This window comes from Sodiomyces alkalinus (genome assembly GCF_003711515.1).
Source record: "Sodiomyces alkalinus F11 unplaced genomic scaffold SODALscaffold_19, whole genome shotgun sequence".
Lineage (NCBI taxonomy): Eukaryota > Fungi > Ascomycota > Sordariomycetes > Glomerellales > Plectosphaerellaceae > Sodiomyces > Sodiomyces alkalinus.
In genome coordinates this window covers 126,407-151,432 of record NW_021167097.1, presented here as the reverse complement: position 1 = coordinate 151,432, position 25,026 = coordinate 126,407, and the positions used below count along the sequence as shown (strand labels likewise).

Here is a 25,026-nt window from a genome sequence, read left to right as displayed (position 1 = left end):
CCCCGGCCCCCGCCCCACCCAAGTCGCACTGCACCCCGTACCTTGCTTTCCACATGTCACCTCTATTTGCACCATCAAATCTTCCATCCACAGGTAGTCGTTGCAATACCACGAGTTCTGTCAAGACCCATGCTATGTGTTCCAAGTGCCTCAGAACTGCTATTGTCCTACGGGGCACTCAGTGTTCCCTAATTCTGATCCCGTGAGCCTCGTCCACGCGGGACAAGATACCGTAGAGCGCCGAATTGCATTGACGAGCTTGTACATTGCGAACAGTTGCATAATCACATAATCACAACGACTACACGGGGCACCAGTGATATATGGAGAATAAGATCGCACTCGCGTACGGATAGTCGACCGATCGGAGCCAATCCTACCGACGAAATACCGCATACTATCACAATATTCAGTTACACTACCTTATAAGATCTCGGCATTTACAAAGTAGGTACGATGAAGCACGATCGCTCCGCACAAAGTACCACCTGAATAGGTGTGGATGGAATATGAGTGGATCCCGCGCGTCCCGAACTGGCACTCAACTGGCCTGCATTACGTCCAACGTACTGGACTACCCGTAATTAATCTCCCCAGACCACGTCTTTTCTCCCATCCCTTCAGTCTCTGTCCTTCGCGGCGTTCAGGGGAGCACCACCACCGACACCGACGACGGCACTGACAGGAGATAGGGTAGGCTGGAGACGTGCATCCCAAATCCCAACGGTATCATCCCAGTCCAAACGCTAAAAGACTGCGCTTGACGAACGCCAGATCAGACCCCCTCCACTCCCGAGCGTCCCGAACGTTTCCAACGTCTTACCGTTTCGAACAATCGCCAACACCTCGCCGCCTCGATACCGTTCCCAGGGGACCGTGCGTGACAACATCGGACGACGATCCAAAGATCGTGTTCCAGCAACGAACCTAGGGATTTACGCTCGGGAGATCGGAATCCAGGCCTGCTCGGCTCCTCCCCCTTGCACCACCCCTCGTCGTTGCTTTCCCTATTTCCTAATTCCTCAGCCATGACCTCCGCAACAAGTCGTTCCTTGGGGACCACCACGGACAAGACGACCGTCGTTTCTCGTCGTATCGCGCCTCTCGCATCTATCATCATTTTGGCCTCTTTCCCTACGGCCGTGTTGGCTCACGATCATGGCGAGAACAAGATACCGGAGGGGCACGTCGTCTCCCCTGAGCCGCTGGTAAGGATGGAAAATACCATTTATAGGCCGGATAGGTGGATAGGTCGGAGGTTTTGCTGACGAGACTGGCAGGATGCGACATTATGGGTGCACATTTTCCTCATGATGCTAGCATTTGGTGTGATCTTCCCGGTCGGCATGGTCCTAGGAGTACGTTGTCCCTTCGCCCGCCCTTTCCCACGTCAGCTGTTGCGGTTCGCCAAAATACTGATACTTTTATTTGTTTAGGTAGCTAAAAACCGCTGGCACGTCCCGACACAAGCCCTCGGAACCGTCATCGCCATCGTCGCCTGGTTTCTCGGCCACGCCCACAAAGGCCGCCAGTTCGTCTCCGGCAACGTCCACGCCCGATTCGCCAACATCCTCATGTTCCTCCTCGCCGGCCAGGTCGTTTTCGGCGGCTACCTGAAGCTACACCTGGAAAAGGGGATCCACGGGCGCATCCGCCGCGTGGTCCGCCCGTTGCACGGCGTCCTCGGCAAGGCCATGCCCGTCCTCTCCTGGACCCAGATCGTTTTCGGTGTCATCACCGCCCTCGGCTTCTGCCAGGGCGACCACCTGGGCCAGTGCGCCGCCCACTTCATCATGGGCTCCGCCTTCATCGCCTACGGCATCCTCCTCACCCTCGTGCTCCTGGTGGGGCAGCTCTGGCTCCGCCGCACCGGCCGCTCGCAGGAGTTTTTCGATAGTGCCGTCATCGCCGCCTGGGGCTGCGTCAACACGTTTACCGAGCACCGCTGGGGCACCGGCTGGGTCAAGAACGACTGGCAGCACACCACCATGGGCGTCATCTGGTGGTCCGCCGGCCTCGCGGGCATCTGGCTCAGCCGCGACCGGGACGGGAATCCCAAGCGCAACTTCATTCCCGCTTTCGTCATTGCCGTCACCGGCTGGGGCATGTCCGCTCACCCGCAGGACCTCCCCGTCAGCGCCATGACCCATTCCATGTTCGGCAAGACGCTGATGGCCACTGGTCTTTCTCGCATTATTGAAATCGCGTTTGTTTTGAAAGATAAGCCGTCTCTGTCCGATGACGGTCGGCAGTACAATAGCTGGCAACTTATTCCTGTTTTTGTGAGTGTTCCTTCCATCACGTCCCCCCCCCCTTGTTGCTTTGAGATGATGCTAACCGTTCTCGTCAGCTCCTCTACGCCTCCGGTCTCCTCTTCATGGGCGCCACCGAGGAACAGATGGACCTCGTCGCCAGCTCGTCCATGGACCACATCTCCTACATCCTCATTCTTTACTCACTAGCCTTCCTTATGTTCCTCTTTGTCAACATAAATATCACCATGTATGACTACATTAGCAATGCCCAGGGCAAGGTTGTCCTGGCCAACGGGGAAGCACCACAAGCCAACGGCCATCACCGATCAGTTTCCGAGACGAGACAGCTGCGAGATGCGGAGGAGTTTGAGCTGGAGGGCTTGATTAGCGACGAAGAGGATGAGAGGAAGAAACCGAGACGCCGAGCCGATGATGACGATAGTTTGGATAGCCCGGGCGCGACTGGCGCGGGCGCAAGTGGTGGCCGGGTGGCTCTATAGCACGGAATATGCTCCGAAGATCTCGGCTGGCAAGTTTTGGGACTTTTTGTTACCGTTGTCATATCCGGTGTTTGTGGACGGGCGTTTTTTCCGCTGCAATGGTAACTTGACCTGGAAATGTCTTGAAACCCTTACTGAGCTCAATTATGACGGGTACTGCAAATTATTATAAGGTTAGAAGATCTCTCCTGGCTATCTCGTGAGTCGCCTCGTCTCGTGTATGAATGATAGAGCTCGGTGTAGTTTGTCGGTGAATATCTGGTGAAACACCTCAACCAGCACACACCGAGACCCCCACCGAGCCGTAGAGGAACTTTCTCGAAACCACGTACTAATGAATAATTAATTACCCACAAGCCCCAAGCGTCTCCAACCCCTCACCACACTTCTTCGCCAACTTCAACTGCACCTCAACAGACTTTGAACCTGAAAGTGATTGAATCAATCAAAATCAGCCAGAGCCCAACCACCATGACCACAAACACGAAACCCCTCTCGGTGCTCATCTTCTCCAAAACGTCCTGGTACCGCCACGACTCCATCGAACCCGCCGTCGCCGCACTCAAGGCCCTCGCATCCCACAGCGGCCTCTTCACCGTCACCCACACCGAAGATCCAGACGCCTGCCTCACCAAGGCGACCATCCCTGCCTTCGACGTGGTCCTCTTCCTCCAGTGCACAGGTGATTTCCTGGCCCCGCACCACGTCGACGCCCTGCAAGACCACATCCTGCGCCGGCGCGGCAGGTTCGTCGCCGTCCACGGCGCAGCGGCGGGCATGTTAAACGATGAGACGTACGCTTCCCTCGTCGGGGCCCTTTTCGATTCGCACCCGCCGCCGGAACGGGGGAGGGTGGTTGTCGAGGAGGCGGCGAGGGGGCACTTCATCCTCGGCGGCGGGAGCGGGGAGGGTGGTGTGGAAGGGAGAGATGGGTGGGTGGACGAATGGTACAATTTCGCGACCCACCCTCGGGAGAATGACCGCGTGAGGGTGTTGATGAGGGGGGACCCGACGTCGTTTGCGGGCGGGAAGATGGGGGATGATCATCCTCTTGTGTGGTGTCAGGAATTCGACGGGGAAGACGGCGGGAGGTCGTTTTTCACGGCGTTGGGACACTTTGAGGAGGCGTATTCGGACGATTGGTTCATGGGGGTGTTGCTGCGGGCCATTCTCTGGACGGGTCGCGCCGAGGGGATGTGGAAGAGGAGGGGTTGAAGCTGCGGGACGCTACATGATACGATGGTTTTTACTGAGTTGCGTCATGGCCCGTGTGGTTTTGGCCCGTGGGGTTTTGGTCCCCGCCCATACCTTACATCTCCTGGTCCGGCCCTCCAACAAACCGAACCTCCATCCGGGTCTCGAGCACTTCGGCCCAGACATCGTGCTCGAACCGGGGGACGTACAGCAAAATCCCCAATTCCTGGCTCGTATGCCAACTCGCGCGGTCCATGTTACCGGAGCCCAGGACGAGGAACTCCTTATCCACAAGCGTCATTTTGAGGTGCGACACCACCGGCTCCTCCTCTTTCTCCCCCGCCGCCTGCGCCGCGGCGTCGGGTCGGTAGTAATACACCTCGAGGCGGCCCGGCCGGGGATCCTGGTCCTGGGCCTCGATGTCCGAAGCACGGCGTGCTGCTTCTTCCCAGTGGGCCACGGCGGCGGTATAGCGCTGGATCAAGGACTGGAGGGTACGCTCCGTGGTTGTGAAAGCGGTGGCGAGCTGTTCGAGGAGCATCATGTTGCGGCTGGTGCGGATGCGGACGTGGACGCCTCGGGCCAGGGCGGAGAGGAGGGCGTCGACCACGGCGCGGGACGTCAAGTTCGGGGTCAGGATATCGATTTGCTTCCGGGCCGTGGCGAACAGTGTCAGGAGGGCCATGTTGAGGGGGGTGGCGGGCGGGCAAGTTCGTCGAAGGAAGGGGATGAAGCGAAAGCCGGGGTTGCGGTGGTGGGAGGAGGGGAGGATGATGGCTGGCGTGGGAGGCATATTTAACGCCAGCGTCCGGCAGGCCGGGTTAGAACCGTTCGGGATGGGTCCGACGACCCCGACGGCATTATTACTTTTCGGAGGGACTTGGGCTGCTACACGATTGTCCCAAACAGTACTCTCCTTTAACCAATCCTCGTAGTTGCCCCATTCCCACACGTGGCCGTAGAAGCGCAGCAGCTTACCCACCGCCGGGCCGGTGAACTCGAGGCATCCTTCGAACCAGGTCTCCCAGCTGACGTTGCAGCTGGGCATCCAAGCTCGCTGGCGGTCAATGACGACGAACTTGGGGTGCATGACGCTGAAGGGGAGGAAGAAGAGGGTCTTGACCGACAGCTCGATGCGGGCCGCCCGGAGGACCTCGTCGGCCGGGAGGCCCAGCCCGGGCCACGCAGAGGGTGGGTAGACGTGACCGGCGGGGGACCAGGTGTGGAAAAGCTTCTGGAAGAAGGAGCGGGAGGAGAAGCGGATGCGGATGCGGAGAGGCGGGATCGAGTCTGGGTCGTTGTTCGGGGCCTCGATGGCGGCGCGGCGACGGTCGACTAGGCCGGCTAGGGCGTCCTGGATGGCCTGCAGGGACTCGGAAGGCGCCCAAAAGCAGGTGACCAGGATGATCTCGTGGCGCGCGGCGAGGAGGGCCGGCAAGATGGTGTGCTTGTAAATATAGGCGCCGCTGCCCACGGTGATGGACTGGGGTTGGCATGTCGCTACTAGGCACTCGGGGTCGGACACGTGGTAACTGGGGAAGTAGTCCAGTTGTTCTTTGCGTCGGGACTTGAGGGATTGGACCCAGGTGTGGAGGAACGGCCGGGGGAGGTCAGAGGTGGAGGTGGAGGTGGAACCCATGCCGGGAGGAAGATGCGAAGGCGGCAGAGAGTTACGGCTGAGCTATAGCTGGGTCGTGGTCTGTCTAGTAGTGTAGTGGGCGGTTTGTTTCGTGTCTGGATCTGATTCTAAGGCTACCAGTGGAATGTTCTTCCGTGAGGGTATACTGGGGATTCGTTTGCTTCATGGCAATGGAGCGATGAGCATGAGCTGGAGGAGGACAGGACGAAGGTGGAATACGCAGTAATAATACGCGGTACTACGTAGTAATACTGTACCTTCGTACTTCGTAATACCATTACGCGGCTACAGTGAGCCACAGCACAGCATCAGCCGCAGCACCAGCCACTCGTCACCACTGAATGCCCTGGGAACTTGAGTCCTCTGTAAGGAAGGTACAGCGTAATCTTCGTACCTAGTCCGTAGTCATCCTTTTTTTAGGAATGAAACAGATGGCGCCACTGACGGCGCATACTAAGCCAGCCAGTCTTATTACTGCGAGGGGAGAAAAATAAACAGATGGCGGTCTTACGTCGAGTCTCACAAGTAAAGTAAGAAACCGTACTACCTACGTATTGGCAGCCGTGCGTCGAACCTGGAACTGAAGGAGTGCGAGCCTATATTTTTTTGCGGCACTAGACTGCTAGGACTGGATCTCAGGGACCTAAAAAATGGGACCCAAGACCTGTAACGCGAACTGTCGGTCGGGAGGTGGCAGTGTTGGCGGGTACGTGTAGAGGGTAGAATTTCTGTCGCCCAAGCCAAGAGTATTTTGTTTCGTTTTATTCTTTCCCGGCGCAAAGGGTAGGTAAGTGAGGCGGTAAGCACAAATCAATTGGGTGAGAGGCTATTTTAAGGCCGTATGTAAGGTAACTTATAAGGGCGCTTCGACTTGGATGGTCGGAAATACTTTGATGACTTGGTTCGACTCGAAGTGAGGGCTGCGACAAACTCGGGCCGGTTCGCGAGTGGGAGGCGAGTGGGAGCGAGTGGCTGTCAATGGAAGGCCCAGATCCAAGAAAATCAGGGGTCCACCTGCAGGGAAGACCAAGACCCAGGGGAAAGGACTCGAAGGAGCTCAGGGAAAAAGATGGAGGGGGCAAGAGACCCGGTGGTACCTGCCCAGACTGCGCGGGCCCCCCAGATGTTGGGGACATTGACATCGGAGACATGTCATTGGCCGAAGCCTGCGCTAACAGCGGATAAGGTGTCGCCCTAGCTTTCATACCTTACGGTAAAGGTACCTTAACGTAGGGGTCTTCTAGCGGGCGACTCGAAATGTTGGGCCTGGGCAAGCCAATTGATTATGGCGCGAAAAGGGCAAGTCGACATGATAGGGAAAACGAAAACCCTTATTAATAATGAAGAGAGGGACGAATGATGGCAAAGTGGACGGATAACCTCAAGAATGTACCTACGCTATGTACCTCACTTTGTACCTTGCATCGCATCACAACGAGATTCGAAGTAAGAATACTTTCGCACACATCTTCAACATCTCCCTCAACACCATCCGTTCCCCCGCTCCCTGTCAAACGGACATCCATTCCTCTCCCTCCCCGTATGCCTCCTCGTATCCATTTATCTTCCCTTCCCACTTTCCCAGTTTTTCCACCTTCCCACATGCGACTATCTTATCCGGGCGGGGTTTCGATCCGCGGACACAGTTCCGAATACGGGAAAACGGCTTCTCCTTCCCACCCTAAGGTACACTAAGGTAATTAAGGTAGCTCGTAGGTACGTTGTACTCTGTACCCTGTACAGATACTCGTGCATCGCATCCTCCCATCTCCCTCGTGCCTTCTGCCCACGTTTCCCTTGACGCTTTCCGACCAACCCCTCCCAAGAACTCGGCTTGGCCAATTTCCCCTTTCCCATGTCCCATGTCCCATGTCCCGTGTCCCATGTCCCCTTTGCATGTCTTGGACCACCAACCTTGCCACTCTTTCCCTGTCCTAGGTCATAGAATCCGTACCTAGGTAATCCATTCGTTCCCCAGACGGTGCTTCATCCTACTTTATCTAGTCCCTTTCCTCCCAACCTCCCCCGTCTTTGGTCTTTTTCTAGCTCACTTCTCCCTTTCGCTCGCTCTGTCCACCATACGAACATCTTGATCGCGACTCTTCCCCCCTTAGCTGAGGTCCTGTCCAATCCATCTGGTGGCTCGTCGCATGCTGGTCTCGCCTCGAGTTCGCGCTTCCTCCCCACTGTCGGCTTGACCTGGGAAATCGGGATATTTTCACCGTCACTGCCCCGTTTGTGTCGCGACAACAAGCTTCGAAAGCACCGGTTTTATTTTATTTTATTTTTTACTACAATTAGTCTCCGGCTCCCCCAACACATCGAACATGCAGTTGACCAAGAAGCTCGATCGTGCTTTTCAATGGGCTGGCGAAAAGATTGGCGGCGAGAAGACGGGCTATTCCGATGAGTTCAAGAGCCTCGAGGCCGAGATGGTCATTCGTCAAGATGGTAGACAACCCCGACCATTCCCCATTGGGCCCTTTCCCTTGTCAGACATTGCCTGGCTTTTTCACATACAGACTGCTGATACTTGGAACATGAAATATCAGGCATGGAAAAACTCCATAAATCCACCAATGGCTACGTAAAGTGGGTTTCTCGTCGTGGGGAGTCGCTCGAAGACAAGGAGAAGGCCTTGCCTGTTGGCTTCGTCGGCCGCATGATGGTTGCCCATGGCGAGGACTTGGATCCCAACTCCCAATATGGCAACAGCTTGATCGGTACGCCTCGCCACTTTGCGCCGGGTGCACGAGATGACATGCTGACCGAACACCGCAACAGCCCTCGGAAAGGCGAATGAGTGTCTCGCCGAGATCCAGGAAGCCTATGTCACAGAAATCACCCAACAATGGGTAGAAGCCATCGACATGTCCCTCGCCATGATGAAGGAGTACCAGGTAATTATGCATTCTGCCTCGTCTGAACCAAACACGTCTTCTCCCGCAGATTGCATCGTGCATTGTGCTCACCGCGTCTTTCCTCCCAGGTCGCGCGCAAAAAGCACGAATCGCGCCGCTTGGCCTACGACACCAACATCACCAAGCTGCAAAAGGCCAAACGCGAGGACTACCGCCTCGAGGAAGAGATGCGCTCCAGCCGCGCCAAGTTCGAGGAGAGCGGCGAAGACGTCCTGCGCCGCATGCAGGACATCAAGGACGCCGAACCCGACAACTTCCGCGACCTCACCCGTTTCCTCGACGCCCAGCTCTCCTACCACGAGCGTTCCGCCGAGGCCCTGCGTCGCCTCCGCCGCACCTGGCCCACCGAGATCACCTCGCCTCCTCCGACCGAGCGATTCGAGCAAATCGAGCGAACCGAGCGAACCGAGCGAGCCGAGCCTGAGCGCCCTGCCCGCCGTCTCAGCGTTCTTAGCCGCGCGCGTTCGACCTTGTCCAGGAACCACCCATACGAAGACCCGCAAGATTTCGAGCCCGAGCCGCAGCCCCAGCCTGTCCGGATGCCCTTCCGGTCCCATCATTCCGAAGCACGCTTCGGCAACGCTCCCGGCGCCCCCGACCTGCCCGTGCGGCCCACCAACAACCGCTCCCACACCTTCCAGGCCGCCTCGACCCTCGATCGCCGCCCTTCCGCCATCTCCCACATGCCCAGCATCAGCGCCCTCCGCGGCAACGGCGCGGGTCGGCCGCTCAGCAGGATCAACACGACCGAGAACGACATCTTCGCCGACGACTACGACGACAGCAGCGCCCAGAGCACCAGCGGCAGCCCGAACTGGGGCGGCGCCCGGAGCGCGAGCCCGGCCACCAGCGTGGGGAGCCTGACCAGGAGCTCGAGCAACCTGCAGCTCGTGGGTGGTCGGAAGGCTGCCCCGCCGCCGCCTCCTCCCTGCCGGTCTAAGAAGCCGCCTCCGCCTATTCCCCCCAAGCGCGCCGCGACACAAGTCGGGTATTGAGGTACTTTTTTTTTTTTTTTCGTTTTTCTGGCGAAAAGTCTGAGCTGGATGTGGACTTGCACCACATGGAATCGATACCTGGGATCCAATTTCGAATACGCTTAGGGAATGAGCGTTGGTTTGTCTATCCATGTCTCGACTTGAGACGATGGGCTGTTTCTATGACAGGAGCATGGCGTTGAGGACACATGGGTACTGACGAGGCCGGATCCTCCCAAGTCCTCATGACATTTTTTCTGCAAAAAGACCATCCAGGATTGGAAATTGGTGGTATTCTGGGTCAGTGCATTGGTGCATTGGATAAGAGTGAGAATGGCCGGTTGGATGAATTTCTTGGCGGAATTTGCCTTGGACCGAATAGTCTCGGCAATGAGTTGTCTGGCTTGGAGTACTTCATCTGCCATTGATAGTAGAAAAGCGACGACGTCGAGTGTATTACTCTTACTATGTCTGTTTATCTTATATCGTGGTCCTTCGCATGCAGCAAACTGGATGTTCTCGTGCCGTTTGTCACTGCGCGGGCGGGCATCAGATTGGCCGATTGATGTGACAAGTTGACAACTTCACTTCTCGGAGGGACTTGGTGGGTGTCACAACACAACTTGAGCTCACATCCACCTTCACCAACAAACAGTTGAGCATGTCGCAAGCCAATAGGGGTCGGGCAAGAGATGATCCGGCCGGCCGCGCACTCTCCTCAAGAATCAAGATCTCAAGATCAGGCTTCACTCGCGGGATCTATCATTCGCAAGCTTTGGGACTCGGACTTACAGCTCTGCGAAGGAGGCTGCGGACACTCTGCGGGAGGCTGCTACGCCACCATGGAGTCCTGATCCGGCCAGTTTTTTTTGTTGTCGATGGATTTTGACGATGCTGTTTTATGTTCCAGGTTGACACGAACCAGGCGCTAGAGATATGATATACAGCGCACTTAATAGACGGAAAGTTATCGGCCCGAGTGCTTCCTCGAAGGCGAGGATATTTTCTGGAATTTCTGGAAATAAGCTACAGAAACGCTAAAAGGGGGTAACTACTATCCATGCCCCGTGATCATGACTCGAGGGGCAGATTGGGCGGCGAAATGTTGGTCTTGGCTAATGATTATTTGGTTCAAGGTTTGCAAATTGCACTTAGTAAACGCAAAGCCATCATTTTATAGATCGAAACCAGGACCTGCTCCGTACGAAGCATAAGGTACCTTACCTTAGTGACCAGCTATGAACGGCATGCGTTTGGTGAGCCCGTCTTATGATTATTAAGGTACGTACTTCCACGGGTACTTCTGGACATCGTCAACGTCAGTGGATGTACAACGTTATGTAGCAGCGGCAACCCTTTGGGAGTTCCCCATGGGACCCGCTAAGCCCCCTCTGGATTGGCGCCCCCACAGCGCCTAAGGTACCTAACGCCGCCGCACGCGGCGAAGTCCATTCACGTGTCACTGTACCCAAGTGTCACATTTACTGGGGACTGAAATTCAGAAATTCCTTCACTTCTCCAGCACACTGTAGCCTGGAACTCCCGATCCCCGCAATCTTTCCAGTGCTACATGCTACAAGTCATCCAAGGACATGTCCGACACTCAAGAGCTGTACCAGTGTCCAGTCTGCTCCAAGAGCTATAAACGGCGGGAGCATCTGCAGCGGCACTGGAGCTCCCACAACTCCTACCGACCCTATCGCTGCACCCAGTGCAGCCGAGCCTTTCAGAGGCATGACGTGCTGAAACGCCACGCCCGGACCTGCGAAGCCAGGGCGAAAGGCCTGATGCCGCCGTCCGGCCGAAGACGCGCCTGCGACCTGTGCGTCCGCCAGAAGAAAGCCTGCAGCTCGACCCAACCCTGCAGGAATTGCGAGAGGCTCTCCGTCCCATGTTCCTATTCCTTCATCACCACCAACCCGGAGGGTAGTAGAAGCGGCGACACACCACAGACCAACATGTCGGCCGGGAGCGAGTCGAGCGAGAGTTTGACGACACCGAGCGTCGATGGCCTCAACTCGGTCGCCGGCAGCGCATGCGTGGGCGCGGGCCCAGGTGCAGCGGCTTTCGACGACCTCAGCGCTGTCATCTTCGGGACCCCTCTGGAGCCCGACATGCCGTACCCGTCGGCCACGAGCGCGAGCTACTTGGACTTTTTGGATCTCATGTCGGAAGGCCCCGTGTTGGACGACGGCTTCGTGCTGGACGGGCACGGCACCGCGTCGGACGAACCGTCGCATCGCGAACCTGAAGGCGACGGTGAAGGCGACGGTGAAGGGGAAGGGGAAGGGGAAGGAGACTACGAAGGTGAAGGCGAACTCGCCACACACCCGGCTCAGCACAGGGTCTATTCTTTCATGTTTTTGGACAACTTCACTAAACGGACGGGCCTGATCGATTCCTTCGACTGCGGCACTCCGGCCTTGCGAGAGGAGACTGTTTCGGCTTTCCTGCAGCAAGAAGCCGAGGCCGATGCCCTCTCACGACGGATGGCGGCGCCCAACGCCGTACCTTTACCTGTACCTGTGCCAGTGCCTGTACCTGTACCTATACCACTACCCAGGCAGATGCCGACGCCGAGTTTGTCGGATGGCCTCGCTGCGCTGCCGACAGAGAGTCTGATGTCCCCCGCCGGCTCCATAGTCCACACGCCACCCATCGTTCACAACCCATGGCTTCACGAACCCCTGACGATCAAGATCCACCAGATCGTCGTTCGCGTGAGGGAGACGGTGACGACGAAGCCGCGGAACAGCGCCATCACATTCGACTGGTCACCCCTGCTGGAGCAGAAGTGCCTCGGCTTCTTCTCGCCGGTCAATGTGCGGAAGTTTCTCGCCTTGTACTGGGCCATCTGGCATCCCAACATTGACATGATTCACCGGCCGACTTTTGACCCGGCGACTTGTAAACTGACGCTGCTTTCCGCCATGGCCGTCATAGGTGCGTGCGTCTTTGCTTCTCCTTGCAGCAACACGGGACTGACACAGGGGACGCAGGTGCATCGATTTCCCCTGACCCTCTTGACAATGACAATGCGAGGCTGTGGTTCAACTGTGTCGAGGAAATGGTTTTCAATGATGACGACCTTTGCTCCGAGCCCCTCTATACCCTGGACACCGGCGTCTTGATTCCCGCCACACAGAAGCGCAAGGTACAGGCTCTTCAGGCCGCGTATACCGTCTGCCTCTACCAGAATTGGGAGGGTACCGATGCCAGTAAACAGCGGATTCGTCGGTACCGGTATAGTACAGTTGTTTCGGTCTGTCATGTCCTCTCATCGTGGTTCTTTCTCTCTTGAGAATAATCCGGCTGACGGTCTGACTAGGTGGCCCGAGATATTGGAATTGCGTCTGCGAGGCACCACGATTGCAGAAAACAGACAGGATACGAGTTTGACTGGAAGGCCTTTGTGGTAAAGGAGGAATTGATACGGTAGGACTCCTTTTCATATCGGTATGTTCTTGTTAAGCTAACGCGCAGCAGAACATTTCTTTGGATCTTCCTCCTCGACCATGCCTTTGTCATATTCAACAATCTTCCCCCTCGGTTGGTAATCAAAGAGATGAAGATGCACATGGCAAGGCCCGATGCATGCTTCCAAGCCGCCACGGCAGAGGAATGCCTCGAAGAGATCCAAAATTGGAGTGCGCGCTCGCCCTTCCTGCCTTTGTTGATACTCAGCGAAGCGGTGGAACTGGTCTGCAGAGGCGAGTTGGGTGAAGACATGCACAGGAGTCTTGCCGATCTGGGGCCGCTAAACCTCTTTGCGGTAGTATCAGGTAAGACAAACGATGATCGCGATGACGGTTGCAATGACGACGTCTTTTTTTCTTCTTTTTCTTTTTTCTTTTTTCTTTTTTCTTTTTCTTATTCTTTTCCTTTTTCTGTCACCTGCTAACTCGCAAACGCCAGCCTTCCACTCCCTCATCTTCCAGCACCAAAACGCGTTCGGCGGAGACGGTCAGATGGTGGCGATCCGCCACGCACTAAGCAATTGGAAAGCCATCTGGGAATTCTACTCCGGCCACCTCTCCTCGGTACCCCCGCACGCGATGGTGGCCAGGGCTAGGCTCACTCCGGACAACGCCTGGAGACGGATCGGGTTTCAGCGGCACGCGCCCGAGTTTTGGCTGCTGGCGAGCGTCATCATGGGGCGGCTGACCAGTGCGGACCACTCGTGGCGGCGGCATGAGAGTTCGTCTTCGTGGGTCACGCCGCCTGCGCATGCGAGTCCTCGCGACGATCGGATTTTCACAAAGTACGACCAGACGAGTATGCACCAGGTCAACGAACTCATATCGGACTTTCACAAGGTCCAAATATAGCGGAACGAAGATTTGGCCGTCTCTTATTTTGTCTCCGTCCCTGCGATGGTGTGGCCGAACTTGTCGTATCTCCTGGATGTTCATCGTCGTCGTGTGTCGTCTCCAAATGTCTTCATGAATCCTGTGATCGGAGAGTATGAGATCTCAGCCATGGATCGGGCAGTGAGTAACTAGGTAATCGCCAGGATCGTTTTCATCTTATCTGAGGTCAAGAACAACAACGCCATCACAAAGTACCTGGCAGACCTGAAAGACAAGAGGGACGGGCACCATTTTAATCCTCTTGTCCGAACCTCCGAACCTCGTCCAAACATATTTTTACCCCGGCTTTGGCTTTCGCGTGGTACATGTTAGTGGGAGAGGTTAGTGGCAGAGGTTAGTGGCAGAGGTTAGTGACAGAGACAACTTTATTCCTCGTCACGATGTCTGTTGAACGTGACCTTTGAACGTTTCCGGAAGTTCGGTGGGCAACCATTGGACAGACCGAGGGCTTTTTCTTTGTGGGGCCTCATCGATCTTCAAGGCCTTTCATACCCCATGCCCCCGCAATGCCCCGTAACGCCCCCGCAAGACCCCCACCATAACCCCACTCCATCCCACCGCCACTCCGATATAGGGTCTTCACTAAGATACCTTGGCTGCCGGGCACGTCCCGGGCGCTCCGTGGACGATGGACCGTACTCACCATGATCCAGGATTACCCCAAAGCCGACAAGATCTCGATTCCTGCTCCGCAAGTACATGTAAACGGTTTGCCATGTCTCCCCTTTTGGAGACAAGTCCAGTCTTGTACGGCTCATGCACAAATGGATGCTCAGACTCAACCTGACGCAGCTGTTAGTACTGTACACATGTAAGTTGAACGCGTTCTATATTCACCGTCCGGTCCAGTTCAGACCGAACTGACTATGTACTCGCACACTCGTAATATTCGTGATTTACTGTGAAGCCATGATCGTGGGACATTTATTTTTGCTATCCTAGTGAGGATCGGAGTGGACTTGGAGATAGGCATCACAGAAGACTGCGCAGAGTGCATGTGATCTTGGTATATTGAGTCTGAACTGTATGTACATGCAACTCTTCATACCACTGCCGTCATTGCCATTTCAATACCGCCTTCAGTGCCTTTCCGCTTTTGCTATCCTCGATGGCCTTCTCGTAATCCTTCACATCGTAAAACGTGATGAGCTCCTCTAGAGGCAGCTCGCCCTTTGCGTGCATCTCTATCAAGTAGGGAATGAACTGAACGAAATTAGTCGGGATCACGATTCCAAACAAGCACCAATGCGCGGCACAAGTAAACTCACCTTTGAAGGAAGGCTGTCTCCTTCACAGCAACCAACATACTCCTTACCATAGGTAAGGTGCTCCATCACATCGACATTGACGTGAGACCCAAACCCTGGCGCCCCCGCCGTAGCACCTCTGCCCCTCGTGCCAAGAGCGTCAATCATAGTCTTGATGACCGCCGTACTGCCGGTACAGTCGACAGCAAAGTCCACCCCGACAGGGGGGCAAATCTCCCGAATCTCCCCCACGACGTCCGCCGAGCCCAGGATGGCATGGGTGGCACCCAGCCGTTTCGCGAGCTCGAGCCTGGCCGGCTGCAGATCCACCGCGATGATCGCCTTCGCCCTCCTCATCTTCCCCGCGAGAACGGCGCTCATGCCCACGGACCCGACGCCGAACACGGCCAGCGTGCTCCCCTCCCGCGCGTCGAGGGTGTTCAGCACGGCCCCCGCGCCCGTCTGCACGCCGCATCCCAGGGGGGCGAGGAGCGCCAGGTTCGTGTTCGTCTGGGGCGGGACCTTGACGAGGCTGGACCTGTGCACGAGCGCGTGGCGGGCAAACGAGCTCTGGCCGAAAAACTGGCTGAACACGGGGGTCGTCCCGTCGGCTTCGACCACGGCGCTCGAACCGTCCGGGCGCTTGCCGCCAAAGTTGCGCGGGTTGAAGTCGTAGCAGTAGGCCGGGTGCCCCGAGACGCAGGGCCCGCAGGTCTCGCAGTGGGAGAAGGAGAGGAGGACCTTGTCGCCTGGGGACACGGAGGTGACGGCCGAGCCTACTTCGAGGACGACGCCGGCGCCTTCGTGGCCGAGGACGGCGCCCGGGGCGCCTGGGAGGGTTCCATCGGCGCAGGAGAGGTCGGTGTGGCAGACGCCCGAGGCGTGGATTTCGACGAGGGCTTCGTCCGGGTTGATGGCGTTGAGGTGGATTTCGCGGAGCTCGAAGGGGCCTTTGATGGCGGTGAGGACGAGGGCGGTGGTGGTGCGCGGCATGGTTGTAGGATTCAGGGGTGGTCGAATTTCGGGAGGGAGGGACGGGCTACTGCAGCATCTGGATGGCAGACGAAAGGGTGTTTTTTTGAGAAGCATCGTGATGATAACCTAGTCTTGAAAGTTGAGATCCAAGCAAGAACCAAAGCAGACTGGCGGGAATAGGCCGGATGGATCATGGCGGGGTGGTGGTGGGGGAATAGGTGGAGCTTCTTCCGGGGAGGAGGTGGGAAAAAGATCAGGGATCCAGGGACTCAGGGGTAAAAGTAACCTTAGCTTGAGTGAACTTGAAGCTATTCACAACTCCACAAAGTACAACGCTATTGTAGGTAAAGGGCCCCAACTCCACACCCCGCATCCGTCTAATATCTTCTAAAGCCCCGGAGAATGGAGTACGGCATATGCAAACATTATCTACCGAGCAGATTTCGGATTGCTTTTTTTGCTCCGTTTTCTTGCGCGTCTGCGTGTTTTTGTGTGTGTACACCAGGACCAGGTTGAAGGTACTTCGTAGCCCCTGGGGATCTGACTCGTTGTCTTACACCAGGAGTCAAAGTCAAGTGTACCAAGTGACTGTCGCTCAAGACAAAACATCACCATGTGTAACCAAGTCCATCCATCGCATATCTGTTTGGAAACTCCAACATCTTATATCTTTCCATTAACCCTGGAAGGCACAGGCGACACGCGCCACTGCTTCGTCACCGGATCCAAACACTCCTTCTCGGCCTCGTGCCACTCCCGCACCACCGTATCCGCCTTGGCCTGGTTCCTCGGCGTGATCTGGGCCGGGAACTCCTCCGGCATGCACACGAACCCCTGCGTCAGCCTGTCCGGGTCCGGGAGGATGGGCTTCCCGTCGGCGCCGACCTTGGGCTCGATCTGGAAGGCCCACAGGATCCGCGACATGCCGAGGAACAGACTCCGCTCGGCGACGTGGATGCCCGGGCAGATGCGGCGGCCCGCACCGAAAGTGAACTGGTCGCGCTTGCTGGCGTCCGGGTTCGCGGCGGCGTCGCCCAGGCTCTGGTGGTCGTTGACGTACCTCTCCGGGTCGAAGCGGCGCGGGTCCGGGTGGCGGTTGGGGTCCATGTGGATGGCCCAGACGTTGTTCATGACGCCGGCGTTCTTGGGGATCAGGTACCCCTCGTAGTAGTCGTCGTGGGTGACGGCGTGGGGCACGGCGCCCAGGATGGTGGTCGGCATCCAGCGCAGCGTCTCCTTCATGCAGGCGCGGATGTAGGGCAGGTCGCAGTCGTCTTCCATGGTGGGCATGCGGTCGCGGCCGACCACGCGGTCGATCTCCTCGAAGGCCTTCTGCTGCACTTCCGGGTACAGCAGCATGGCCTGGACGAAGGCGTACAGCGTGCTGGAGGTGGTGTCGGAGCCGGCCTCCAGCAGGGTGCCGGAGACGTAGGCGGCCTGGTCGTCGTCGAAGGAGCCCTCGGCCTTTTGCGCGGCCGCCATCTCCTCGCAGAAGCAGGGCTTGGCCGTGCCGTTGTTGATCTCCTCCTTCACCTTGAGCCAGTGGCTGAGGTACAGGGCCTTTTCCTTCCGGTGGAGGTCCTTGGCCTTTTGGCGCACGGGGATGAGGAAGTCGGGCAGGAAGCGGAGCCAGGGGAAGAAGTCGATGAGCGCTGCCGTGCCGGTCTGGTTGAGTTCGGCAAACTCGGAGAAGCCGTCGAAGAGCTGCTTCATCTTGTCGTCCTCGTAGGTGGGGGTCCGCCATCCGAAGACCATGGTCGTGGTCAGGGCGTTGGAGTACCGGCGAATGTGATACAAGAAGTGGTCGGGGTCGACGAGCATCTCGTAAAGCATCTGCTTGTTTTCGAGGACTTGGTAGGGCACGTAGGACTTGGCAGCCGAGACGTTGAGGAGTCCGTGAATCATCTTCCGGGCCTGTATTGTGCGTGTTAGTCAAAAAGCACTTCATCAGGTCGACGGGAGGAAGGACGTCTCGTTGGACGTCGGAGCATAGCGTACTGCACGCCATCGTGGGCCGTATCCCTGGTCGAATGTTAGTTTCCATGGTGTCTAGGTGAATGGTGAAAGGATCCCTCGAGATCAACTAACCATCATCAACACTCGGAGATCACCACTGCATAGGGTCTGGCCAATGTACATCTCTTGTCTGTGGGAGTATTTGCCGCTTCGTTTGTCCATCAAGTCTTTGACGGCCTTGTCGCTCGAGAGCACAACCAGGGTCTTGGTGCCTAGCATGAGGCTGTAAACCGGGCCATATTCGCGCGCCCACTTCTCAAACTGAAGATGGGAATCTCTAGTGGCCAACTGTTGACAACTTTTGTGTAAGCGAGACTGATCAACGACAACAGGATGACTTGAGACCAGTGGACCACAGAAACAGAGCAGTCGTATAAGTGAGAAAGGGGAGCGCACCTGATGGATGTTTCCGAGGATAGGTAATGTCGGAGGCCCAGGAGGATAGTTCTTGGGTCGCCTCCCGATCATCAACAGGCGCACGATCAAGGCGGCAAGCACGCCGAGTGCTACAATATAGGTGACCTTCATCTTTGAACGCAACGCAACAGAAGCCGCTGGACAGACGATAACACGACTAGAACGACAACGAAGTGAAGAAATGAAAGTGTCCAAAACTAAAGAGAAGAGCTTGCTCGTACAAGAAACCTTTTTTTATGGAAGATACTGTCAGAATTAAAAGAACATCTCCAAACCCAGCATCACGTGGGTTAGTGGGTAGTGCGACAGCTAGTCTATAGTCTTTTTTTCTTTCGTTTTCAGAATCTGCGGAATGCCGACATCGCGACTGGCGGAGATGCCTGTGGGGGAACGAACATGTGGGGGGATCTTGGGGATGCGCCGTTGAGATCGCGAGTCGAGATAATGGAGAAGTAGCGCTTGACCAATAGTACAACACGTAACTTGGTACAGCACCTTTCCGTACCTGAGCATGCGGGGGAGGGGGAGGAGACACATCCGGGGCGCGGGGGTGGGATGCATGGCTATGAATTTCGGTAAATCGTAGACAGTCGTCGTGCGAACTAATATTATATATATCATATATGCCCGGACCTGACTCTCCGTCGATACAAAAGTCAGTCCACTGCACGAAGACTTGCGCCTGACGCGACTGTACTGTTTATACGTGGTGGTGAAATATCTAGGAAATAGCTATGTCTCTTGAGTCTTGAGTGTTGAGTCTGTTTTGTTTATGGATTCTAAATGCAGTCGTTGATGAGAACTCGGTCAAATATCGTTTAGTTCCGTCTGTCATGGAACTTCTCTTCGAGTAGAAATTGAAGAGAGGTCAGAAAAGTCAAAGAACATGAACGCTTCGAACCACTCCGTACCATACCGAATATCATAACCTCGATTTTACTAAGAAAAACTACCTATGAACCAATACCATGAAGCTTGGGTGGATTAAATCGGTCAACTCAAGTTGCATTCTCTGAGGCATCTGGTTACGTGGTGACTCGGCCGAGAGCGAATCGACTGGTGTTGGTCGTGCATCCCCCAGTGCTTACCTCAGCAGGACATGCCCCTCCTCCTCTAGTCCGGATGGGCGTTTTCTATTGTTCCTCGATTCCTCGGTACCCGATATCCGCGAAGCGTACCCCAGGGGGCCGGAGAGAGTGGGTCCGGGATCCACCGCAACTTCGCGTCTTAACTCCTCGATGGGCTCCGATCGCTGTAGCTGCTAAACAAATCGAAGGACGCCGTGAAGGGCAATATATTTCTACCATGTTTACTCAGTAGCTATACAAGACTCCGTGACGTTACGGGTAAGAAAGCCGTCAGCCTCCTGCCATGCCATGCTTTGTGGGGATGCTATTTCTCGTCAGTGGTGAGTCGTGACCAGAAAACAGCCCCATGAAAACACACTGCCAGGAGGGCAAATCCACTCCCAAACCGCCCAAGACCACACATGTCCATTCTGTGACAAGCGTAAGGAACGATTGAGTGTTTCTAAACCTGATCGACTTTAGCCCCAGACCAGACGTCTCGGCTGCCTCTCTACGAATGCGGGGGTGGATCTGATCCCAGGCAAATGTTAGCCGAGAACATGACCAGAGGCTGTGGCACCACTCGAACGACCCCAGCCAGCTTGTGATTGTGATGAGTCCATATACTTAAACCGCACCAACTTCTCTTGCATCGTTCATGTCGTGCAACAATATCACCGCAAGCCGAATCCTTCTCCTCCCGCGACAGAAACCAGAATCCATCATCGCCTGACCCTCTTACCTCGACTCACCCTCGAAAAGCCCGAATCAAACCACACCCCCTCCCCAGAGCTCAAACTAAAACACCGCGCGCAGCCGCAATGAACAGCATCAAAGGCAAAGTCATCGCCCTCACCGGCGCCGCCTCGGGCATCGGCCGCGCAACCGCCGTCCAACTCGCCTCCCTGGGCGCCCGCCTCTCCCTCGCCGACGCCAACGCCAAGCTCCTCTCCGAAGTGGAAGCCGAGCTGACCGCCGCCCACGGCGCCGCCAACATCCACGCGCAGGCGGTCGACGTGCGGGACTCGGCGGCCGTGAACGCCTGGATCGACGCCGCTGTCGCCAAGTTCGGCCCGCTCGACGGCGCGGCCAACGCGGCCGGCGTGCTGGGGACGCAGCAGAACGTGGCCACCATGGCGGAGATCGACGACCAGGACTGGGAGTTCGTCATGGGCGTCAACGCGGGGGGTGTGATGAAGTGCATGAGGGCCCAGATCCCCAAGCTCCGCGACGGGGGGTCCATTGTTAATGTGGCCTCGGTGGCGGGCTTGGTTGGCTTGCCCCACGCTGCGGCCTACCATGCCAGCAAGCATGCCGTGTGCGGTCTGACCAAGGTTGCTGCGAAGGAGTTTGGGGCGAGGAACCTGAGAGTGAATGCCGTTGCTCCGTAAGTTGATTTCTGGTTTTCCCCAGTTGACGGAAATGCTGGTGTGATGCATACGAGAGATGATATGTGTTGTGTGGTACTGATATGAAATGACATTGTAGCGGTCCGATTGAGACACCTCTGCTGCGGGATGCCCTGGGTAGACTGGATGCGAACGCGACGCCCAACTTCAGCACGCCGATTCAGAGGGCTGGCACAGCAGACGAAGTTGCATCCCTCATCATATTCCTGTTGACGGATGAGAGCCGGTACATTTCGGGTTCGGTCTTCCCGATCGACGGCGGCATGACGTGCTAGTGTAGGGGGGGGAAGGCGACGAGGATGAAGATCAAGCGTCTTTAGGGACAATAGGCCTTGACCTCCGCTGGGGAGACATGACAGGACTAGCGTCGGCGAGAGACGATGTTGTTAAAGGAACTTGTCCAGTCTAAAGGTCGGCGTCTTGTGTGTTGAGAATGCATATATCAATATGCTGTGGTAGCGAATCGATTCGAACCCGCCATCCGGGTTATCACTCGACTCAACCGGTACGGTTTGCTTGGCGCACTCGCTGTACCTTGACAATCAAGCGGGACAAAGGAAACACCGTTGGTGGTTGCTGATAGGACTGTGAGTACCCAATGCCTGGGTGCTTCGGGCTGTCTAGCAAGGTTGTCTGGTCCTATACACACTTGTGCTGGCGTGGTCATCCGATACCGTAGTTAGTACGTGTCTCCGGGTACTGAAGCCGTTAGGAGAACAGAGAAATCCACACATCAGTAACTCAGTAACAGCCCCAGACAGACATCGAGAACACATGGGACATTGGTCCCTTATATACCACATGGCGGTCCGACACTTTGGGGATGTTGCGCCCGCTGAGCCCTACAAGAGAACGCAGACGCAGTTCGGGAGTAGGGAAGGGCCGTCAGGAAACAGTCACGACGCCCGCAGAGACGCATTGTTGGGGGAGGACTGGATCCAGGAAATCGACCGCTTGCGGGCGCTGAGAAGCAGGGTCTTGGGGGGAGCATGCCCCGGATTGTGACATCGCTTTCGCGGGTCAACAAGGATGGGCAGGGTGATCATTGCGAATTCGGCAGTCAAATCGTCTCACCTGTCCTAGGTTGGGCGGAATCGTAAAAGAGAACTTCTAAAGGAAAGCAGCACACGTACTTGGTTGAATCTTGACAAATCCGAGATTGCTATCACAATGGAGCACATGCATGATGCGACAGTGCTCGGAGCAGACGCCTGGGCCCTGGCCTGGGTAATTACATGGGAAACACGGTAAGATTATGCAACGGTAGTCCAGATCCGTAGGGATAAGGGTTGATTCACACATCGTACCTATGAGTTGGTCTGCGTCGAGTATCCCATACGGGTACACATAGAGAGATCCGAGAGAGGATGTTTCAAGTCGGATCAAGTCTGCTGCTGCGGTTTAAAATGTAATTGATATCGAGTAGTCAAGCAAGTGACACATTTTTCTCAATCATTTCACATCGCAGGGGATGATGTGTGCCCAAGAAGCTGATTGCGCAGAACAACCACGTCGACCATGATCAGACGTTGAAAGGCATTGATCCGTCCACTACGGATTATGGATATGCATACCGAATGAATGCCCAAAGGAGCCGATCACCACACCACGTTGAGCTGCGCCTCGCAGGGATCCCTGGGTGAAACCGGTTGCCAGCGGCAGGGATGTCTGCAGGGCTTAGGGCACGTCAATTGGGTGGGCCTTCCGCTATCTCGCCAAGAGGCCCCATGCATTAGGATCCCCGTCTGCCAAGAGATAAGAGGAAACGGCCAATCAATGACGGTCTACCTTTGTCTCTGGTTCTGTCCCAAAGCCTGGGAATCACAGATAAGAGGTGAGGCGTCTTCATACTCAGGGATTCTCGTAAGGCCAAGTAAATTAACGACCAAGAGCCAAACAGCCGTCTGGCAATCTGCGAGCTGTTGCTCTTGAGTTTTCTTTCTTTCTTTATAAAAATGAATCTTTTTAATAGTTTGTCTTGTCTGCTTCTTGGCCTTCAAATCTGACCACACAACTGCCAGCTCCCTACAATGTCCCTGTTATGGCGATGAGTATGATAGGTAGGATGAATATACGCCGTACCAGCTCGCATAACACCGAGATTTGGGATCTGGGACAAACTACAGAACAGGTCTCAGGTCTGAGACAGCTGTATCATTCACTGGGGTGGATGTTAGGAATGGATATAATTTCGATTATTATCTCTATTATTTCTCGCGACCTGGGTGCTTACATCTGCTTATCTATTGGTTCGTGCGCCAGCCAATCCCAACGAATAGCACCCACACCGTGATTTCCCTGAATTTCCCGAGTGGTCTTCCACTTGTATGTACGTTGTACCTTGGACCGAAAAAAGATGCGCTCGCTGTTCAGCTGCACTGCGATTTCGGTTTCGGTTCGACCAGAATAGAATACGCAGACTGTTTATATTAGCCGGACGATCTAGGATCCGAGGTGAATGTCTGAATATCTGGCTCTTATTATTCAGGCTCACTGGCGCAACCCACAGCGTTTTCACCCGAACACGCCGCCTGCTTTTAGTGTTAGTTCATTTACGTTGTACACGTGTACACTAAGGGCTTGGTCCTCGACTTCATGATCACGGTTTGGATAGTAGTTCATTTCTGTTTTTTTTTTTTTTTTAGTATTCCTCTTAATAAAAAAGGAAGGAAAAAAGGAAAAGAAAAATGAAAAGAAAATGAAAAAAGACCGAGGACATTCAAAGTGCTCGCGACACTACTACCGAAATGAAGTGACTGAAAATGCCAGACCTTCCAGGTTGGAAAGGAGAACGTTTCTTATCAGTACTTTGATATGGTGGCGCTCCGAATATGCGTTAGCGCGTCCGGCCCATGTCACCCTGTAGCGTGGGAACTAGAGGTACTCCGTACAGTACGTACCTGAGGTGGACCGGATTAGTGGACTCTGGGGATGCAGCTGCAGCTATGGTACAGTATGTCGTTCGTACAAAGCAAAGCATTGCTTCACCCACCACCTTATGTACGGTACCTAGGCGCCTGTATCCAATTTGGACAAAATAACCGGTAGAGCGAGGCATGTTTCTAGGATTGCCCAGGTTGGCTAATGTCGAAAACACTCCAGTCTCGGTCTTGACATCATACCTAAGGTATGGTGGGCACGGGATGAAGGATACAGGTAGGTACCTAGGTACCTTACCTTATTGAACATCATCTTGGAAGTACAATGTAAGGTACTTTCGCACATATGTACAAAGTCCCTACCTTAAGGTACGTACGTTGTGCACATGCAGCGGGCAGGCAGTCTCTTCCTGCTGAGTACCTTACCTAGGTAGATAGGTACCTACTTATCATGCCCTTACCCTTGGTCCCGTGCTTTCTCGTCTCGAGTCTTTCTTCCCTCCTCAACCCACATTTCTTTTTCGTCCACTGGATGACCATCTTCTCTCTTCCTCATCACAAAGACTGATCAAGTCCTTTCCTGGCTCGAGAACGAACAAGGCAGAACACGTACGATTTCATCGAAAGAACAAAACAAAAGAAAAAAAGAAAACAGTCTCAGCTCCCCAGCTTATCTACGCGAGTCCCCACAATGCCCCCCCATGCCAATTCTATCCGTCCCGCCTGGTCAACAACCTAAGGTAGGCAATCTTGGCTCCAGTGCCCACCCTTGTCTCGCTTGGCTACCAATATCAGAACGTCCCACGGTCTAACCCTTTCTCTAACGAGATGTCAAAGATGCTGCTTATCTATCTCAGCTTCATCGGTACATACAACGTACATCCCACCGAGGCCCCCCCTGTTCGGGGCCTCCTCCCGCGCCGGTAGCACATACGTTGTAGCACAGGCTAAGCGGCCGATCGATGATGAGCAAACGCAAGGATATCTGTGGTAACTACTTGCCGTCCATGGTTACGATACGGCTGGATATCAGGTCTCAGTGGTCTGAGGAGACCCCTTCCATGATTATTTATTTAGTTCGTCCAAATCCCCCGGGGACAATCTTTCGGAATACTACTCTCCCTCCATCCTCCTCATTCTTTTTTCATCCCCCTTTCCCTTCT

General features: G+C 55.4%; 9 protein-coding genes across 9 annotated transcripts; 5 read left to right on the top strand and 4 right to left on the bottom strand.

Moving 5' to 3' along the window:
* The first annotated feature begins 599 nt into the window (after positions 1-599).
* On the top strand, positions 600-2,912 carry SODALDRAFT_302479 (YTP1 protein). The gene is made up of 4 exons (XM_028608927.1): positions 600-1,208; positions 1,281-1,358; positions 1,437-2,282; positions 2,351-2,912. The coding sequence occupies exons 1-4, from the start codon at positions 1,029-1,031 to the stop codon at positions 2,753-2,755; spliced, it is 1,509 nt and encodes a 502-aa protein (XP_028462315.1). The 5' UTR covers positions 600-1,028; the 3' UTR covers positions 2,756-2,912.
* Positions 2,913-3,226: 314 nt separating this feature from the next.
* On the top strand, positions 3,227-3,970 carry SODALDRAFT_364439 (glycosyl hydrolase; the record flags this gene model as incomplete). Its single annotated transcript, XM_028614643.1, has 1 exon — positions 3,227-3,970. The coding sequence occupies one exon, from the start codon at positions 3,227-3,229 to the stop codon at positions 3,968-3,970; it is 744 nt and encodes a 247-aa protein (XP_028462314.1).
* A 94-nt stretch (positions 3,971-4,064) lies between these two features.
* SODALDRAFT_364438 (hypothetical protein) lies at positions 4,065-6,040 on the bottom strand (the record flags this gene model as incomplete). Its single annotated transcript, XM_028614642.1, has 4 exons — positions 4,065-5,625; positions 5,735-5,777; positions 5,888-5,934; positions 6,018-6,040. 4 exons carry the CDS (start codon positions 6,038-6,040, stop codon positions 4,065-4,067), a joined length of 1,674 nt encoding a protein of 557 aa, XP_028462313.1.
* A 1,875-nt stretch (positions 6,041-7,915) lies between these two features.
* On the top strand, positions 7,916-9,504 carry SODALDRAFT_337991 (BAR-domain-containing protein; the record flags this gene model as incomplete). The annotated part of the gene is made up of 4 exons (XM_028612739.1): positions 7,916-8,039; positions 8,141-8,311; positions 8,373-8,488; positions 8,578-9,504. The coding sequence occupies 4 exons, from the start codon at positions 7,916-7,918 to the stop codon at positions 9,502-9,504; spliced, it is 1,338 nt and encodes a 445-aa protein (XP_028462312.1).
* Positions 9,505-9,605: 101 nt separating this feature from the next.
* Positions 9,606-10,653, bottom strand: SODALDRAFT_364435 (hypothetical protein; the record flags this gene model as incomplete). Its single annotated transcript, XM_028614641.1, has 6 exons — positions 9,606-9,901; positions 9,994-10,083; positions 10,137-10,242; positions 10,276-10,411; positions 10,562-10,598; positions 10,644-10,653. 6 exons carry the CDS (start codon positions 10,651-10,653, stop codon positions 9,606-9,608), a joined length of 675 nt encoding a protein of 224 aa, XP_028462311.1.
* A 363-nt stretch (positions 10,654-11,016) lies between these two features.
* SODALDRAFT_329757 (hypothetical protein) lies at positions 11,017-14,228 on the top strand. The gene is made up of 5 exons (XM_028611031.1): positions 11,017-12,426; positions 12,483-12,745; positions 12,812-12,918; positions 12,970-13,265; positions 13,399-14,228. Exons 1-5 carry the CDS (start codon positions 11,076-11,078, stop codon positions 13,809-13,811), a joined length of 2,430 nt encoding a protein of 809 aa, XP_028462310.1. The 5' UTR covers positions 11,017-11,075; the 3' UTR covers positions 13,812-14,228.
* Positions 14,229-14,909: 681 nt separating this feature from the next.
* Positions 14,910-16,093, bottom strand: SODALDRAFT_286459 (GroES-like protein; the record flags this gene model as incomplete). Its single annotated transcript, XM_028608539.1, has 2 exons — positions 14,910-15,056; positions 15,122-16,093. The coding sequence occupies 2 exons, from the start codon at positions 16,091-16,093 to the stop codon at positions 14,910-14,912; spliced, it is 1,119 nt and encodes a 372-aa protein (XP_028462309.1).
* Positions 16,094-16,738: 645 nt separating this feature from the next.
* SODALDRAFT_286360 (cytochrome P450 family protein) lies at positions 16,739-18,619 on the bottom strand (the record flags this gene model as incomplete). The annotated part of the gene is made up of 4 exons (XM_028608531.1): positions 16,739-17,989; positions 18,074-18,097; positions 18,164-18,379; positions 18,488-18,619. 4 exons carry the CDS (start codon positions 18,617-18,619, stop codon positions 16,739-16,741), a joined length of 1,623 nt encoding a protein of 540 aa, XP_028462308.1.
* A 1,401-nt stretch (positions 18,620-20,020) lies between these two features.
* SODALDRAFT_302468 (3-oxoacyl-reductase) lies at positions 20,021-21,518 on the top strand. Its single transcript, XM_028608926.1, has 2 exons — positions 20,021-20,962; positions 21,064-21,518. Exons 1-2 carry the CDS (start codon positions 20,397-20,399, stop codon positions 21,257-21,259), a joined length of 762 nt encoding a protein of 253 aa, XP_028462307.1. The 5' UTR covers positions 20,021-20,396; the 3' UTR covers positions 21,260-21,518.
* Positions 21,519-25,026: the final 3,508 nt, after the last annotated feature.